Source organism: Heteronotia binoei, chromosome 16, assembly GCF_032191835.1.
Source record: "Heteronotia binoei isolate CCM8104 ecotype False Entrance Well chromosome 16, APGP_CSIRO_Hbin_v1, whole genome shotgun sequence".
Classification (NCBI taxonomy): domain Eukaryota; kingdom Metazoa; phylum Chordata; class Lepidosauria; order Squamata; family Gekkonidae; genus Heteronotia; species Heteronotia binoei.
The window spans coordinates 30,451,905-30,469,848 of record NC_083238.1 but is presented as its reverse complement, the minus strand read 5'-3'; the positions used below and the strand labels follow the sequence as shown (position 1 = coordinate 30,469,848).

Genomic DNA, 17,944 nt, shown 5'->3' with positions numbered 1-17,944 from the left:
GCAAGAGGTAAGATGTCTCTGTGGGCCTCTCCTGCAACAGGCCATGAGAGGCAAGACTTGCCTAAACATAGTTGCCTTCAGGCCTTTTTTTGTAACAGGAACTCCTTTGTATATTAGGCCACACACCCCTGATGTAGCCAATCATCCAAGAGATTACAGGACTCTACTGCAGGGCCTACTGTAAGCTCTTGGAGGATTGGCTACATCAGGGGTGTGTGGCCTAATATGCAAAGGAGTTCCTGCTACAAAAAAAGCCCTGGTTGCCTTGCACATATATTTACTGAGTCTTACATCCACACCTTCCATCCATGCTCCCTCTGCTATGCAACTTTTCTACAGAAACTAATAAATATCCCCAATAGAAGCAGCCTACTGAGCAGTCATGAACAGGTCAACAAGCAGCTGAACACATCACTAAAAAATCAGCTTGCTGTTCATGACCAGTTCATTCGGCAGGAGCTCGAGCATCCCTAATCACCAAACTCAAACGACTTATTAAATACTCCTGAAGGAGAATTCTCAGTGAAGTTTTGCTGCAGTTTAAAACTATGCAACGCATTTGAAAACGCAGAAAGGCTCAAGATCAGTTCTGAAGAAAAAACACGCTTGCAAATGAATTCGTTCTTAGCCAGTCATGCAGGCTGGCTATCTTGTATAGCCTAAAACCATTTCAGTTCTCAGAATAAATTGTTGCATTTGTCTTTATAACGTCATTCTCATTTTCTTTATTAAAGTTATTTGACCTGTTACACTCCTATATTCCTTGTTCATTTCCATTGCTTTCATGGGAAACATTTGTTGCCTCCCCAAAACTGGGATGAAATTCTCAAGGATCATAATACTCCTCACCAATATTCCCTCTAAGCTGTGGAGTCTTGTGAGCAAAAATTCTACTTTGTAAGCTACTGGTATTAAAGTTGTGAGCTACTGCATAGATCAGTTTGCTCTAGGGCCATTTTTTCCTGAGCTGAGACAAAAATGTGTGAGCTGGAGGCTAAACATTTTTTAGCTAGCTCACACTAACTCAGCTTAGAGGGAACACTGCTCCTCACCCAGGATCCTTCCTGCCAATTTTCAAGCCAATAGGAGAAAGCATCCCCTTCATACAGGCAATTCAGATTCTCACGTGCAGAACAGACAGAACAACATGGCAACAATGGCATCTAAATGATTCTCCCCTCTAATTTCCCAGGATGCTCAAGCATGGGGTGGGGCGGGGTAGGTATCTATTTTGAAAAGAATGACCATGAGAAGAATGTTGGAGTAGCATGTGGGAACGAGAAGGGTTTGGCTCCAGCTGCCTACCAGTGTTGGTTTTATTTTAAAATAGATCTCCTGTCCTACCTCTGCTTTCTTTCAGGAGCTTGCCGGTCTTTTTACCCTACTTGGGCTAATAACAGTTGAAGAAGGGGGGTAAGGGTTGTGTTGAGCACTGATGCTTTTATATGAAGGAGATAAGCCAAAACATCTCCAAAACTGGGTCCTAGAGAGAAATGTCTCAGATCCCTCTTTATCACAGATCTCTCTGTAGTGTAGGTTTGTCAGCCCTCAGGTGGCAGTCCACAGAAGCCCAGAGGTGGGGGGCAGAGATTTATGGTATATCCCTTTCCATTCCAAAATATTCCTCTATGGTTTTTACCATCCAGAGCATCCTGTTCCCAAACTAAAAGTCACATCGCAACATTCTAGGTGGTAAAAACCACAGAGGAATTTGAAAAATCCTATTGTGTTGGTGTTATATATTGAATGCTGTTCAACAAATGTTATGTCTGAACTTGAGGCAGGTGCTCATTATTCTCCAGGATCCTGATGCCTGCATTCTGATCGGCCATTCTCTCAGAACCAGCCAATTGGAATGTGAGGCATTTCTGAAGAATGGAATTGGCTGGTGCCTGCCAATGGGGCATGGTTAAACCTTCCCAAATTGTATATCGTTTACAGTATGGTTTGTGTTTGCTGGTTGTGACTATTCTTGCTAATAGAGAGCTGTGTTGAATGAGAGCTGGCTGAACTCACTATTTAACAGCTGTGATGTCACTTCTTCCAAAACAGGAAGTAACATCCAAGCATAAATTGTTATCATTTCCTCCTCCTCCCCATCCCACCCCCCAATTAATCCACTGAGTCAGGGTGCTTAACTGGGAGGATTATCAAGAGGTCCCCTGTCGGCCAGTAATCATATAAACTTTTTTTTTTTTTTTTTTAAATTCTCTTGGTTATTTATTTGTGACCATGTTATTGAGGTTACTTCACACATGTACATTTTTATGTACACACTCACTATTTAATTACCTGATCTAACCATCCATGACCATGGGAGATAATCCATTTCACCTACTACACTGATGCAAAAGCACCCACAAAGCAGACTGAAATGAAACTTGCCACAACAGCTACTACACAATGGCTGTTTGAGTTGTATGCCAATGAACTGAGGAATCTGAGGCTGTGTTCATGACTGACTGTCAAAATGGCATGTTCACCGACTAAGCAGGTTTACCATGAAATTTGTGGTATCCCTGCATCTAATCTGTAGTGAACATACATGAAATAAATTATTTGCTGTTGCTGTGATTGGTACTGCCTTTACCTTTTCTGAATATCTCTTTATTTGTGTGATTCAGTGAAAAGGACATTGGAAACATAGGCTGATTTCGCACTCACCCTTATGCCACTCTCATGTCCGTCTTCTCAGCATGGCGTCCTCTCAATTTCCCACTATTTGTGCCGGAGCCGCAGCAAACAGAAACTGCTAAAAACCAGTTTCCATTTGCTGCGTGAAAACCACAATGTTTGCTGCAGCCCCAACACAAATAGTGGGAAATCAGGAGGACACCGTGCTGAGAAGACAGACGTGAGAGCGCCGTAAGGTGAGTGTTAAATCGGTCATAGTATTTGAACCCATTCTTCTTCTGCTGCCTCCATATCTTCCTGCCTTTTATGGTCAACCATGTGCAATATTTTTTAAATGAAGAAACTGACACAACATCTTTGGTGCTATGGTTTTAAGCACACTCACACATCCCACTCAATCTAAACTTAATGCCCACTTTGCATGGGTAAAAAAATCATTGTCAGAATTCATGCAATGCTGCTGTGACAGACGCAAGCACCCTTAAATCCACTAATTTTGTATCTGTACACTGAACCGTAATTCCTTGGTACGTTTTTTTCCCCAGTATCTGAGAGACTAATTAATTCAAGAAGCCACATGATAGCTAATCATGGGTTCAATAAATTTAAAATAAGTGCCCGTCCCTGGAGATATCATTGCTCAGTTAATTAAAATTACTATTTTAATGTAACGTAAACAAAGCTTATTGTATCCATCTGATCCCATTACATATTAACCCCCTGTCACCTCCAGAAAATATGCTGAGCCAGGGTGGGGGTGGGATTGTTAGAACAATTTTTTTTGTTAATTTGGTGGTGCTATTTCTATATACATACAGCCAATCCCACCCCACCCCCCCCCAGGAATTTTTTAACACCAGAAGGCTGTCAATTATGGTGAACCCCAGAACTGTTCTCTCAAAATGCCAGATATCTCCTTCAAGGTCATAGCTAATAATGATGGGAACAATTCAATCCACAGTAGGTACAATGTGCAGGGAGGCCATCCCAGTAACCTATCCCTTTACTACTATAGCACATGTGAGCACTCAGCATACAAGGCTATTACATGGAGCAGATAGATTGTGCATACTTCTAATGGGCCCAGCCCAGCCCTCCTCGCCCTGCTCATGGAAGGAACATGAGGTGAAAGAGAAAGTTGAATTGGGGAAATCAGAAGTGTGCACAGGACTCCCTTGGTGCCTGAGAAAGGGGCGGGGGGGAGAGGAGGAGGAGAAGGAGAAGGAGAAGGAGGAGGAGGAGAAGGAGAAGAAGAAGAAGATGATGATCTTAGATTTATACCCTGCCCTTCACTCTGAATTTCAGAGCGGTTTACAATCTCCCCTTTACCTTCCTCCCCATCAACAGACACCCTGTGAGGTAGGTGGGGCTGAGAAAGCTCTCACAGAACCTGCCCTTTCAAGGACAGCTCTGCAAGAGCTATGGCTGTCCCAAGGCCATTCCAGCAGGTGCAAGTGGAGGAGTGGCGAATCAGACCTGGTTCTCTCATATATATACACACGCACGCGCACACACACACACACTGTGGCTAATAGCCACTGATGGACCTCTGCTCCATATTTTTATCCAATCCCTTCTTGAAGCTGGCTATGCTTGTAGCCGCCACCACCTCCTGTGGCAGTGAATTCCACATGTTAACCACCCTTTGGGTGAAGAAGGACTTCCTTTTATCCGTTTTAACCTGACTGCTCAGCAATTTCATCGAATGCCCACGAGTTCTTGTATTGTGAGAAAGGAGAAAAGTACTTCTTTCTCTATTTTCTCCATCCCATGCATAATCTTGTAAACCTCTATCATGTCACCCCGCAGTCGACATTTCTCCAAGCTAAAGAGCCCCAAGCGTTTTAACCTTTTTAACTTAACCACTACACCAAACTAGAGAAAATAGAATTCCTTATGCCTTGTAGGGATCCCTCCATGCTTAAGGTGCCATACACAAGGATAGGTTTATGAGGCCCTGGGGATGCCAGCTCTGGCAACCCTACATTGTCCCCTCCTTTTTGGAGGGAGAGGGACTTTTGTTCTCCTCCATGGCAGCAACTGTTCACATACAGTCTGCCTGGGAAGATGGTGTTCAAGGGGAACAGGGTGGAATGGAGGAAGCATTCAGAGCAAGCTTGGGGTGTCATTTCTGTTTTATTCAGGAGGGTTGTTAATTGCTACAAATGATTTTGGAAAACTGAAATAAAAATAATTAAATGTACTAATATAGAGGCATGCAATGAAGTAGACATTTTTAAATATTAGAAACTGTCAAGGGGATGTGGGGTTTGTGGCCTTCGCCTGAACAAGTACCAGAAGCTAAAAAAAACCCAGTCTCACATGAAATGCAATGCATTGGTCTAATTTGAATGTTATCAGAATAGGGTTGCCAACTCTCAGGCCCCAGCAGGGTTCCCCCCACTTTTGGGGGCTCCAAACCCCACCCCCAAACAGGGACATTGTCACACAATATCCCTGATGAAATGATGTCACCCTAAAGTGATGTCATAGTGCTGGGGATGTTTCGCAATGACACTCTGGTTTTGGGGCAAACTTCCTTCCTTCCTTCCTTCCTTCCTTCCTTCCTTCCTTCCTTCCTTCCTTCCTTCCTTCCTTCCTTCCTTCCTTCTCTCCCTCCCTTCTGGCTCTCAAACATCTGACATTCATGTTTTACAGCTCTCAAACATCCAATATTTATTCTATGTGGCTCTCACATTAAGCAAATTTGGCCACCCCTGACCTAGAGCATAGTGCATGGCATCACCGACACAATGACATCACGTTTGGGTGATGTCATTGTGTCAGTCTTTGCCCACCTCCAGGATACTCCCCAAATCTCCCCACTGGAGCAACAAGGAGATCTGGCAACCCTACATCCACTCCTGCTTCCCCTGCCCATCTAGTTACAAAACTGAACACAGATTCTCACGATTAGCCAATTACCACATTCTTTAATCTAGTCTTGAAGGAGATAAGGATGGAGTAGACAGGGAGACCCAATTACAGACACCTTCAAGCTGGAGCAGGCCTGCTGATATTCACACGAACCCTTGGGGAGAAATCAGGGTGCTTCGCCTCACAGAGGCAGAGAGCAGCTTTCTTGGGGATTTTATTGTTCTAACGAAGCATTTTAATGAACAGTTGAACAAAATCCATGAAGTCGTTTAACCAAATTAACCTCTTCCATTTTAAGGTCTGAGACAAAATGTCTCCTGGGGCGCTCATTGATTTAAATCCGAACTTTGCAAAAATCGCTGAATGACTCTTTACTTCATGGCATATCCAAAAGTTTGGTTGCGGCCCTATCTACACTCAGGTTTGATCCAGATTTTTGGCGAGTACTCAATCCGCCTGCTACAAATCTGCATCACCTAAATGGATTCCGCTTTTAAAAAACTGCTTCACACTTTTCCAAATGAAATCAGTGGATTTTTTTTACTTCTGCATTTGCATTGTTTAATGCACTTCTGGGCGATACTTTTCTTTTTAAACTAGCATTTTGTGGTGGTCCCTCTGCAACATTCCTCTTAAGCTCAACGTGTTTAACAAAGCTAACTTTGCCTTAGTTTAAAGTGACAGTTGTTTTCACTCATCAAAAAAAACTCCACAGATTCTTTCATCGTGTTGAAAACGGGGTCATGTCATGGCTGAACTGTGATTGTCATGCAAAGAAAGGATCAAGTGGCTAGTGTAGAAGGGGCCTTTATGATCTATGATATTCCACCCTTCATAGAACTGAAGGCCTCAACAGGGCTCAGAGCCTCCAAAAACTGCGTAACACAAACCAATTGTGGCTACATATTTTCCCCATCACTACATCTCTACATGGACAAAGATTTCTGTGAGTCAACAGGAAACAAGAATGAACACAAAGCATCGTGCAAGATTACAAGCTCTCTAGAAGTCTTCATGAGGCACGATGTTGCAAAATTTAAAACGACTGAAGGCCAAAAAGCAGATTCTTCAAGCCACTGTATCAGAGAACTGATATTGCATGCATTCAAGCAGGGGATTAGCTTAACTGTATGGCTGGCATAGAATGCTGGGGACCAGAAACTGGCACCTTAAGGACTGATCTCTAGAATCTTCCTCCCTGGCTTGTACCATTCTCCCTAAATCCAAAATCTTGGTTCCCCAATAAGCATTTATACATTTTTTCATGAGCTCAGAGGCAGGGTTGGCTCAACACAGTGAGCTGCCTGAAGGTACCTTCTTCCATGTCACCCTCCCAAAAGGAACCAGGGTGGATCTGTGGATCTTAGGCAAGGAAGCAGGTAGCTTCTCCCACGCCACTCCAGCAGGATTCAAGGCAGGCTTTAGAGGAAGGCCCTCTGCCATGCATGTTGTCCAGGTGGCAGCAGAACTTGCGGCATGAGGCAATGGCAGAGGCAAGCCACACTTGCCACCCCATCCTGCAGTACCACTCCCCCACTAGTTTGGCATCCCAAGCACCCACATGAGACATTTAGACCAATTCCCCACTAGCAGTTGTTCTGCTCCCGGGCTTCTGCTTTCCCCAGCTCAAGTGATCAATTCCCCACCAGTTGCTGTACAGGCATATTTTGATCTGCGGCTCCCTCCAATTTCCCTTGCAGCTTCTGGATCTCAAAAAAATGAGAGCAGGAAGTCATAACAGAAATTGGACGGAGCCACAAATCAAAATGCACCCACACAACAACTGGTAAGGAATCGATCACTTGAGCTTGGGAAAGCAGAAGCTTGATAGTGGAGCAACTGCTAGCGAGGAACTGGTCACAGGTAGTGAATCAACCCTGCAGAGAGGCCTTTTGAATTATTCCTTCTGCAGTGTGAAGGCAGTCGGTGGGTTTTTTCAGCCCCCACTGGATTCAAAAATTGCCTGCCCTGTTAAAAATTAGCTGATTGACTAGCACTGTATTGTGTAGAAGAGGAGTTGGATTTATACCCTGCCCTTCATTCAGAGTCTCAAAGTGGCTTACAATCTCCTTTCTCTTCTCCTCCCTACAACAGAAACCCTGTGAGGTTGGTGGAGCCGAGAGAGCTCTCAGAGAGAACAGCTTTGACTCATAAAAGCTTATATCGGAGTATATTTTGTTAGTCTTCAAGGTGTCACTGGATTCTTGTTGCTGCTACAGTCTAACATAGCTACCCTTATGGAATTTTAAAAGTGAAATTTGAATGACAGCAATTGCTCTGAATTGCTCTTGAGAGAACAGCTCTGTAAGAATCTCTGACTGAGTCAAGGTCACACCAGCAGGCACATGTGGAGGAGTGAGGAATCAAACCTGGGCCTCCCAGATTAGAGTCTGCACACTTAACCACTACACCAAACTGTACTTCACAGAGAGAGTGGGAGTAGGGTTGCCAGGTCCACCCAGCCACCAGCATGGAAGGGGGGTAGGGAAAACTCCTGGAGTTTTGGGGGATGGTGCCGAAGGAGGTGTCATGGATTAGCCTGAACTGACCAGTTTCAAGGAGGTTGAGCAGCTGGAACTCATCACAGATAAGAGAGCACAGCCAGCTACTGACAACAGGGCTTTTAATGCTATAATCGCATAGCATTTTTCAAAACTCAGACCACCCCTACAGCTCAGCTAATTGATCCAGGTTCAGACCAAGTTCTGCAAGCCACCTCGCCCCCATTGTCCCTGGAGCTGCTGGGGCCTAGGCAAGAGAGAGCATGGCAAGAGCTCCTCAAGGGGAGACGGAGGGAGCAGGCACCTGGTCATCCAGAGACACCTGGAGCTAACAAACTGGGGCAATGGCCGGAACATTAGCCCATCAACTCCAGATTGGCTCTGGACCTCATTTCTCACTTTTCATCTCTTGACTCTGTGATCCTTGCTTGTGAGTAATCTCTGGACTGTCTGACTACATCTCTTGAATGACTCCTCAGTACGACTTTTTCAGGTCCTGACTGTGACACTGAACTCTTGATTCATCTTTGGACCCTTGCATCCCGCAAAGCACATGGTCTGGCTCTGGCTCCTGCAACAGGAGGACCAGGGACCTTGGTAGGATACAAGGTCATAGAGTCCATCCACCAATGCACCTATTTTCTCCAGGAGAGCTGATCTCTATAGCCTGGAGATTAGCTATAATTCCAGGGGATCCCCAGGTCCCACCGCATCTCTAAGTGAAGGTGAGTTGACTGAACTATACAAATGTATTTTTACAAGAGGCTTCTCTATGAAAAGGCGTTTCTTCTCCCCACCCCATCGTCACTTTCTGTTGTGAATATCAAGCCATTTACATTACAAATGTACACTTTATGCATCTGATAAAATGAGCTCTGACTCATAAAAACTTATGCCAGAGTATATTTTGTTAGCCCTCAAGATGCCACTGGATTCTTGTTGCTGCTACAGTGTAACATAGCTACCCATATGGAATTTTAAAAGTGAAATTTGAATGACAGCAATTGCTCTGAATGAGATCTTCACAGTGCCATCCAAAACTGAGTTATACCCTTCTAAGCCCACTGTCTCCAATTGATTTAGACATTTGTACCTCTGCATAGGATATTATAAAAGGGTTTGATGGTGGGGCTAGCAAGAAACAATCATAGTATTGACAGAATTCAGAAATACGCTCATCTGAAGATGCATGGTCTTTTTTGTGTAGCTACACAGGGCTGGACCAAACTTGAACGAGATAGGCTTGTTATGCAAATAGCATTCAACAGCAGTAAAGGGGTAGATAATGAAATTATTGAAAAGTCAAACACTCATCACAAAGGTGACAGAGCCATCAGGCAAGGTCCTAACATATGGAGAACAGACAGAATGGATGTGCTACAATAATTGCTTTTAATTTATCAAAACTAAGCTGTCACAAGTCAGATCCTAACAAATGAAGAAGTGATGCATATAAATGAGGCAATTATCACTAATGGACAAAAGGTTGAATGCTGTATAACCTGATGCTTTTGTATTACTTTAAAAAATTAAGGAAGAGGAGAAGATATCAAAATATCACAATAATGCTTCTATTTATTTTCATCAGCTTTCAAAGGAGAATTGTTCTACTGCAAGGATCAGATTCTAGATTTTCCAAAATTCAGATCTTATGCACAACAGTTCTAAGAAAAACTGAGTTGTTCTATTTACAGGATCCCTACCAAAACTCATATGGTTGTCCAGATCGAGCAGCCCAGGATCTGCCCAAGATCAACCGATTCTGGGCAAAATAAGCTATTCTCCCCCTTTCCTTGTTCATCAGTACTACCCCTGATCGAGAAAAAGGTAAAGGGGAAAAATTCACCACAGGGCTTTTCCCAAACGCTTGACTTACACTTCACTTGGCAGTCAATCCATAAGCATTGGAATCAGTCTGGGCACAATAAACCAAGCAGTATGGGGCCATAATCCGGAGGAGGGAGAGGAAAGACAGCAGAAAAGTCCAGGGTGAGTCCAGTTAGAGGGGATAAGTGAGTCAAATTTCCTTTGGTGATGTCCTAGATTCTCATACTCTGAAATGTGAATGCTGAGTAACTTATGGGGCTTTGCTTTCAGCTAGAGCAGACAAGAGGGTTAGTTTTAGGGGCTAAAAGCTATGGGATATTCTATCCTCAACTGCATTATCTCATAACATTTTGCTATTATTCCTCTACTGCAGGGATGGCCAAACTTGCTTAACGTAAGAGGTACATAGAATAAATGTCAGATGTTTGAGAGCCACAAAACATGAACATCAGATGTTTGAGAACTGCAAGGGAGGGAGGGAGGCAAATAGATGGGGAGGTGAAGGTGGAAAGAAAGTAACTTAGAATCATAGAGTTGGAAAGGACCTCCAGGGTCATCTAGTCCAACCCCCTTTAAATGCATTCTCCAAGCTGTTGGCTGGCTTGGCTCGGAGAAGTGATTTAAAGAGACAAGCACCTTCTCCAAACCACCCAATGGGGCACGGGGGGGCTTCAAGAGCCACACAATATGTGTGAAAGAGCTACATGTGGCTTCCAAGTCACAGTTTGGCCACTCCTGCTCTAGTGCTATTCTTTTCTTACTGGCTTTTCTGTTCTTTTGCATCGAGTGCATTAAGTTTACCTTTCTAATGTGTTCAGCTCCTTTTACTGAAGGATGTTTAACACTTTCCAATCAGCAAACAACTAAACACTTTCCAATCAGCAAACAACTAAATACTTCTTCATAGTTTATGTATTCTTGCAGCCCATATGTATATCTTGGCCATTCTGTTTCTTTTCTTCTACTGCCTTCCTTTTCCTCATAGTAGCATATTTTGGTTTCTTTCATGGTATTTTGCTCATTATGCCTCTATAAATGGCTTAATTCCATCAAGCCACCAACAATGCAATCCTAAGAATATTAACTTTCCTGAGAATAACTCCCATTAAATAGACCTAAATAGGATTTTACATAGAGCTGCTTTGGATTACTCCCTAAATCTGGGTGCAAGTTTTTCTGTATATAGAAAGCCTAACCTACTGGGATCAAAAAGGTCCTTAATTCATATCATGTCCATCTTCAAATGCGTGGGGGGGGGGGGGGGTCCCTCTCCTTGAAGCAAGGACTCTCTTGTAGAAAAAACAGCAGGAATTCATTTACATATTAGGCCACACCCCCTAACGTCACCATTGTTTTTCACAGGGCTTTTTGTAGAAAAAGCTCAGCATGAACTTATTTGTATATTAGGCCACACCCCCTGACACCAAGCCAGCCAGAACTGCGCTCCTGTGTGTTCCTGATGAAGGAAGGAAGGAAGGAAGGAAGGAAGGAAGAAAGAAAGAAAGAAAGAAAGAAAGAAAGAAAGAAAGAAAGAAAGAAAGAAAGAAAGAAAGAAAGAAAGAAAGAAAGAAAGAAAGAAAGAAAGAAAGAAAGAAAGAAAGAAAGAAAGAAAGCAAGCCCTGCCTGGAAGACTTGCAGTATGAACCTGGAGCCTGTCAAGACTCCTTCTCTAAGGACATAAAACTTCTGCAAATTTTGAAGCCATGATTCCATATTTTTCCAGGAAAAAAATGAAATTGGAGTAAACATGCAATTCTCTATCAAATCTAAATTTATTTCACTCTCTACCAACATAAAATGCATAATTTATAACTTAAGTTAGAATATAAAATTGTACCATTGACACAATTATGGAATTTAAGTGCAACCAAAAACGCAGAGAAAACCACAACCTTACGTGAGAAAGGTAGCAAAAAAAGCTGGGACAAAAAGCCTTTCTTAAGCATAACTATGCATGTAGTGCTAATGTACAACGTAACATATATAATTTAATTATACATTCAAAAGTACTAAAATATCATTTTAAAACCACAACTCTACGTTTCTGCATATCAGTACCCATTTCTAATATAAAGACAAATGCCCAATCAAATAAATACAAGTTAAATGTATCTAATCATACCCGAGCACTCCATTGGACCTTTGGGCCTAATTCCATCAAGCCAACAACAATGCAATCCTAAGAATATATTTAGATTGGGCCTAAGCAGATCCATGGGCATATAAAATATTGCACATCTTGATGTATGTTGCATCTCAAGAATATTTATCACCCCTCAGGTGAACATCTCAGTGTAAGATCCATTCTGTATATGATTTTTATGTATATTTGAGTTAAATTTATGGAGTGCTCAGTTTGAATTTCACCACTGAGCAAGGCTTTCAGCCAAAACACGTTTGGTATTGGTTCTTGTATATGGGTATATAATGTGCACCTTTTGACCTTTATTTATATGATTGCACATTTGTCTTTATATCATTTGCTGAATAAGCAAAATAAAAGAAGAGAGGGATACTCACTGTGAAATGAAGTGATTGAATCCCCTGGACCACATTTCTGGCTGTAATAAAGTAGGAGGGGGATTCCTAGGGAGAAAAAGGACAAACTGTATTTCATAAGAACAGCTGAACTGAATCAAACCAATTGTTCACTGTCAGTGGGTACCTGCATGCAGCCGGTTTTTTCATTCAGTATCACCCCAGTTCTCCTCATTCAGACCCCCTCCCACATGTCTTTTGTCTATGCAGAACCCATGAATCCCAGATTAGCCTTTCTGGTAGTCAAAGGCAACCCACTCCTTTTTTTACTAACAAAAAACCTGGTTGGATCCAACAGTGATTGACACTGCCTAGAGCTGGCTACACAAAATGTTTTTTGGCAGGTCAAGTCCAGATTTTTTTTCCCCAAGCCTGCAGGAGCTCAGTTTGACTCTGAACTGCAGTCCAGGGGGAGAAGTGGTTCCCACCCGCCCCGCTTTTCCTGAGCTAAATGGGAACCAGTGGCAAGGATGTTATTTGCAGAAGTTATACATGAAGTTCTGAACATGTAGCTCTGAAGTTACCAGTAACAACCCTTTGGGACCATTTTGGCTCAAAAAAACTCAAAGGGGAGGAAGGCAAGAGACTCTCCCCCAATGTTCCCTCTAAGCTGCAGAGTCTTGTGAGCAAAAATTCTACTTTGTGAGCTACTGGCATTAAAGTTGTGAGCTACTGGCATTAAAGTTGAGAGCTACTGCATAAATTATTGTGCTCTGGGGTCATCTTTCCTGAGCTAAGACAAAAATGGGTGAGCTGAAGACTAAAAATCTGTGAGCTAGCTCACGCTAACTCATCTTAGAGGAAACACTGCCCTCCCCCACACTTGCTGCAGTGCTGTATCAAATCCATTTCTTGCCAATTTTTAAGATGACATTCTCTGCAAATGCTGTGTAACTGAAAGGAAAGCAGCTTGGGTCCAAGAAACCTGGACTCGACTCGCCAAAAAGTATATCATTGTCTGGTTCTTAGTTTCTCCGAAATGTTTTAATAGTAGAGAGTTTCAGGGCTTTTTTTTAGCAGGAACATGCAGGAACACAGTTCCAGCTGGCTTGGCATCAGGGGGTGTGGTCTAATATGCAAATGAGTTCCTGCTGGGCTTTTTCTACCAAAAAAGCCCTGGGGAGTATTAACAGGAGTATTCAGTTGCTTTGCCAGCACATGGCCGTTTAAACTGTTATTGTATATCTGGTCTGAAGGGAGGAATCTCAGGAGGGGACTACAGCTTGACCTCTTCCCATTTCACTCCTTGAATTTTTCTATGCATGTGTAAGTAGATGCAAGCTTGCAGACTGTGTCCTAACCCTTATCGAATTCAGAGCGACCTATAACAATAAGATACTGTTTTACAATAGTTTTGGAAATTTAAAATGAAGGAAGAGTTCGAAACACAGCATAAACCGGAATACTGTAAATAAGCATGCATGTTTGAAGAGCTATTTGAATATAGAATGTCTGCCCACCCTCTCTCTCTCACACACACATCGACAAAACAAATCAAAATGTAGTGAAGACATTATGGCCTTGTAATAAATGGTCCATTTTCATTCATCTGTATCCGTTCAAAACAATTTAAACTATCCTATTTCACCACAGTTTGTCATGTCGTCTGAGCTGAATTTATTATTACTTTTCATTTTGGGTAGAAAACCAGCACATAACGAGAGGGGGGAAATCCAAAATACTTGCAGGATATGCGTCATTTATCACATTTACTATTAGGAAGTAATGTGCTGGGTTATATTCAGTGACACTAATGCAGAGTCCCATGTTCCATTAAATAGGTTCATATCACCTCCTGCATCAGAGGATCAATCGCAGTGCATACAAATACAATCTGCTGCTGAGGTGAATTCAGAAACCACAGGAAGACATGTACCTACATCAGCTCTATAAATTTTGGGTCAGGGCTGCATCTGTTAGGTAAGGAAGTCTTCCTGAAAGCATTTCGGACTGAAAAACCAGAATTAAAAACTTCATAGAATCAGACTGTCTGGGCCACTGGTATCACCTGACCCAGTGGTTCTTAACCTTTAATCCATCACCTCCCTATTATTGTCACCCTACATTTATTTACTTTTTTATACATCACATTTTCCATCAACCATGGCAACTCAAGGTGATTTATTAATGGACAATATAAAAAAACTGTACAAGAAAAACACAGCTACCCAGGGTCAAATATACACAGTTCTGAAATCAGAGACCTTGAACACAGGTCCAGAATTTGCCACCATGTTGAGGAGGCACCGGTTGTTAGCCATTGTATAGAAAAACAGCCCAGCCAAGATAATATATACAGTGTGCTCTCATATATATAGTTAATGCACATAGATACAAGTTGGTGGATTTGTATAAATTATTATTACAGAAGGAAGTGTATTTTATACATAAATTTAATACTTTGCTCCTTATGGATATTAATGCTGCTTTAGAATTAAGTTCATTTTTATGATGTACTGTGTCTTTAAGGATACTGGCTGGCAGGTGTTTCTTGTGGGATCTTGAGATATTAGTAGGATAGGATGCCAATGAAACTATGAGAACCTATACTGCTGACTTGTGAGATGTGGTGGCAGGTTGCTTCTTGTGAATATATTGTATGAGCAGTGAGTAAGTAATGTATATGGGGGGGGCTTGTGTTGGCTCCATAACACATTGTTAAAATAGAGCGTAATTGTTTAGTTCCGGCTTAGACTAAGGTGACCTAGATGAAGATAATATTGAAAATGCAAATTGAAGAAAACCCGGGGTGCATATCGTCATCAAGCCTCAAATAAGAAGAGGATTCCAATCCAATCACTATTCATAGCTATGGACTATTGGATTGATTTTTTAATAGTATATTGAGAATTGTCATAGCAAGCATTTTGAAAGTGGTTGCTTGCTTTGCATGTTGTACTTGTGGTGGCAACTGTTTACGAGTAAAGAATGTAAACTGCATTGTGAAGTAAGTTGCACTGATTGTTGTTTTCAATACCACACATAGTAATTGTTGTGGTTTGCCAAACCTGTATTATGAGATTTCTGCATTTGTCTGTCCCACCTGAAAGCTGGCAACCCCAGCATGGACCACTGGTCTGATCCAGCAGGGCTCTTCTTATGCTATTATATATGATAGCAAGTTGCCTGATGGTTGCTGTGCTGGTTTCATAGCATATGCTGATAAGTCTTTGCTCCAGAGCAAAAGGGAGAGGGAGCAGTAATGGGTTGGGAGGGCAAAATAGCCCTCAAAAGGTCCCTCCCCCTCCCTTTTTTACTGACAGAAACCAAGGCTTGAAGGTTAGCAACTGCTTTCCTGTGTGTTCCTGCTCAAAAAAAGCCCTGACTACGAAAGTATTATTTGCTTTCACACTAAATGACTGCTTTTGAACACATGAAGCTGCCTTATACTGAATCAGACCACAGATCCATTGAAATCAATATTGTCTACTCAGACTGGCAGCGACTCTCCACAGTCTCAAGCAGAGGTCATTCCCATCACCTCCTACCTCTTCTCTTTTAGCTGGAAATGCTGGGGATTGAACCTGGGACCTTCTGCATGCCAAGCAGATGCTCTACCACTGTGCCACGGCCCCTCCCCCGATTTCTTGAAACTGGCATGGCAGGAAATAATAAATGAGAGCTCTTAATGAAACCAACAGGCTTTACAGTAAAGGCTGTACCATCCCACATAATATCAAGGTTTTCTGGAGTTCACATTACCTTGCAATGATCTAACTGAGGACAGAAGGTTACTTGCAACACAGCATATAACCCTCAGTTATTGATGGCATGTCCTTGTATCAGCGGATGGTGTAATACTTTATTAGTATCCAGCTACTGTAGCAGCCTTTAACACACGTTCACACACAAGCTAAATATCCATCTTGGGATAATTGCCCCATCTACATCTTTCCTGCAGACTTTCAGCCAGTGTAACATTAAATCAGTGCCTGTATAAGTGGCACTATCATCAGAAACTCAAGGGCAAGAGGAGTTCATGTTATATGACATCAGGTTTCAAAAATATACGTACAAAAATCTGACATACATTTCTTTGTACAAGCTCTCTTTTGGCACATCCACACACACACAAAATATGACTGGCTAGGTAGCGTAGCTCATATATGTACTCATTCTTTGCAATACGGTAAAGTACTTGAAGGGCTGTGATACAGAAGAAAGTACAGAATTGTTTTCTGTTGCCCCAGAAGGTCAGACCAGAACCAATGGATTGAAATTAAATCAGAAGAGTTTTTGACTGAACATTAGGAAGAACTTCCTGACAGAGTGGTTCCTCAGTGGAACTGGCTTTCTCTGGAGGTGGTGGACTCTCCTTCTTTAAAGGTTTTTAAACAGAGGCTAGATGGCCATCTGACAGCAATGCTGATTCTGTGAACTTAGGTTGGGGGGAGGCATTTTGTGAGTTTCCTGCATTGTTCAGGGGGTTGGACTAGATGACCCTGGACAGTGGCGGACTGGGTCTAAAAATATTGGCTGCCAGGAGACAAAGGAGGCCCACCCACAACTCTAAGGCTATCATTTAATAAATGAAATTTTCAAAAAAATACATCTCTCTCGGCTTGGCTTCGCGGACGAAGATTTAAGAAGGGTGCAGTAGTCCACGTCTGCTGCAGGCTCGCTGGTGGCTGACAAGACCAATGCGGGACAGGCAGGTCCGGCCACAGTGGCTGCAGGGAAAAGTCTGATTTAGGGTTGGTGCTGTAGCAGTGCGATTCTTCCTCAATCTCCTTTTGTCCTCAAGACCAGCTATGCGTGCGTTCTCAAAAGAAGAGACAGCCTGGTGGATGGTGTGCCTCCATGCTTTGCGATCTGAGGCTAGGTCAGACCACTGGTGATGGTTGATGCGACAGGTGCCAAGGGATTTCTTCAAGGAGTCCTTGTACCTCTTCTTTGGTGCCCCTCTATTTCGATGGCCGGTGGAGAGTTCGCCATACAGGGCAATCTTGGGAAGGCGGTGGTTTTCCATCCTAGAAATATGCCCTGCCCAGCGCAGCTGCGTCTTCAACAGCAGCGCCTCGATGCTGGTAACCTCCGCCCGCTTGAGAACTTCAGTGTTGGTCACAAAGTCACTCCAGTGGATGTTGAGGATGGTGCGAAGGCAGCGCTGATGAAAGCGCTCAAGGAGTCGCAGGTGATGACGGTATAAAACCCACGATTCGGAGCCGTAGATGAGGGTTGTCATCACAACCGCTTTGTAAACATTGATCTTTATGCCTTTTTTCAGATGCTTGTTGCTCCACACTCTTTTGTGCAGTCGGCCAAAGGCACGGTTTGCCTTTGCCAGCCTGTTGTCGATCTCCTTGTCGATCTTAGCATCTGAGGAGATGATGCACCCCAGGTAGCTGAACTGCTGGACTGTCTTCAGAACTGATTCACCCACAGTGATGCAGGGAGGGTGATAATCTTCCTGGGGTGCAGGCTGGTGGAGAACTTCTGTCTTCTTCAGACTAACTTCTAGGCCGAATAGCTTGGCAGCCTCTGCAAAGCAGGACGTCATATGCTGCAGAGCTGATACCGAGTGGGAGACGAGTGCAGCATCATCAGCAAACAGTAGCTCTCGGATG

General features: G+C 42.9%; 1 protein-coding gene across 2 annotated transcripts in view; it reads right to left on the bottom strand.

Moving 5' to 3' along the window:
- MYO3B (myosin IIIB) overlaps positions 1 to 17,944 on the bottom strand; it is a 411,089-nt gene that overhangs the window by 288,403 nt on the left and 104,742 nt on the right. For both annotated transcript variants that reach the window (XM_060257443.1, XM_060257444.1), the window contains exon 8: positions 12,360 to 12,425. In XM_060257443.1, the coding sequence (XP_060113426.1) occupies positions 12,360 to 12,425 (66 nt within the window). The remainder of the gene's footprint in view (positions 1 to 12,359; positions 12,426 to 17,944) is intronic.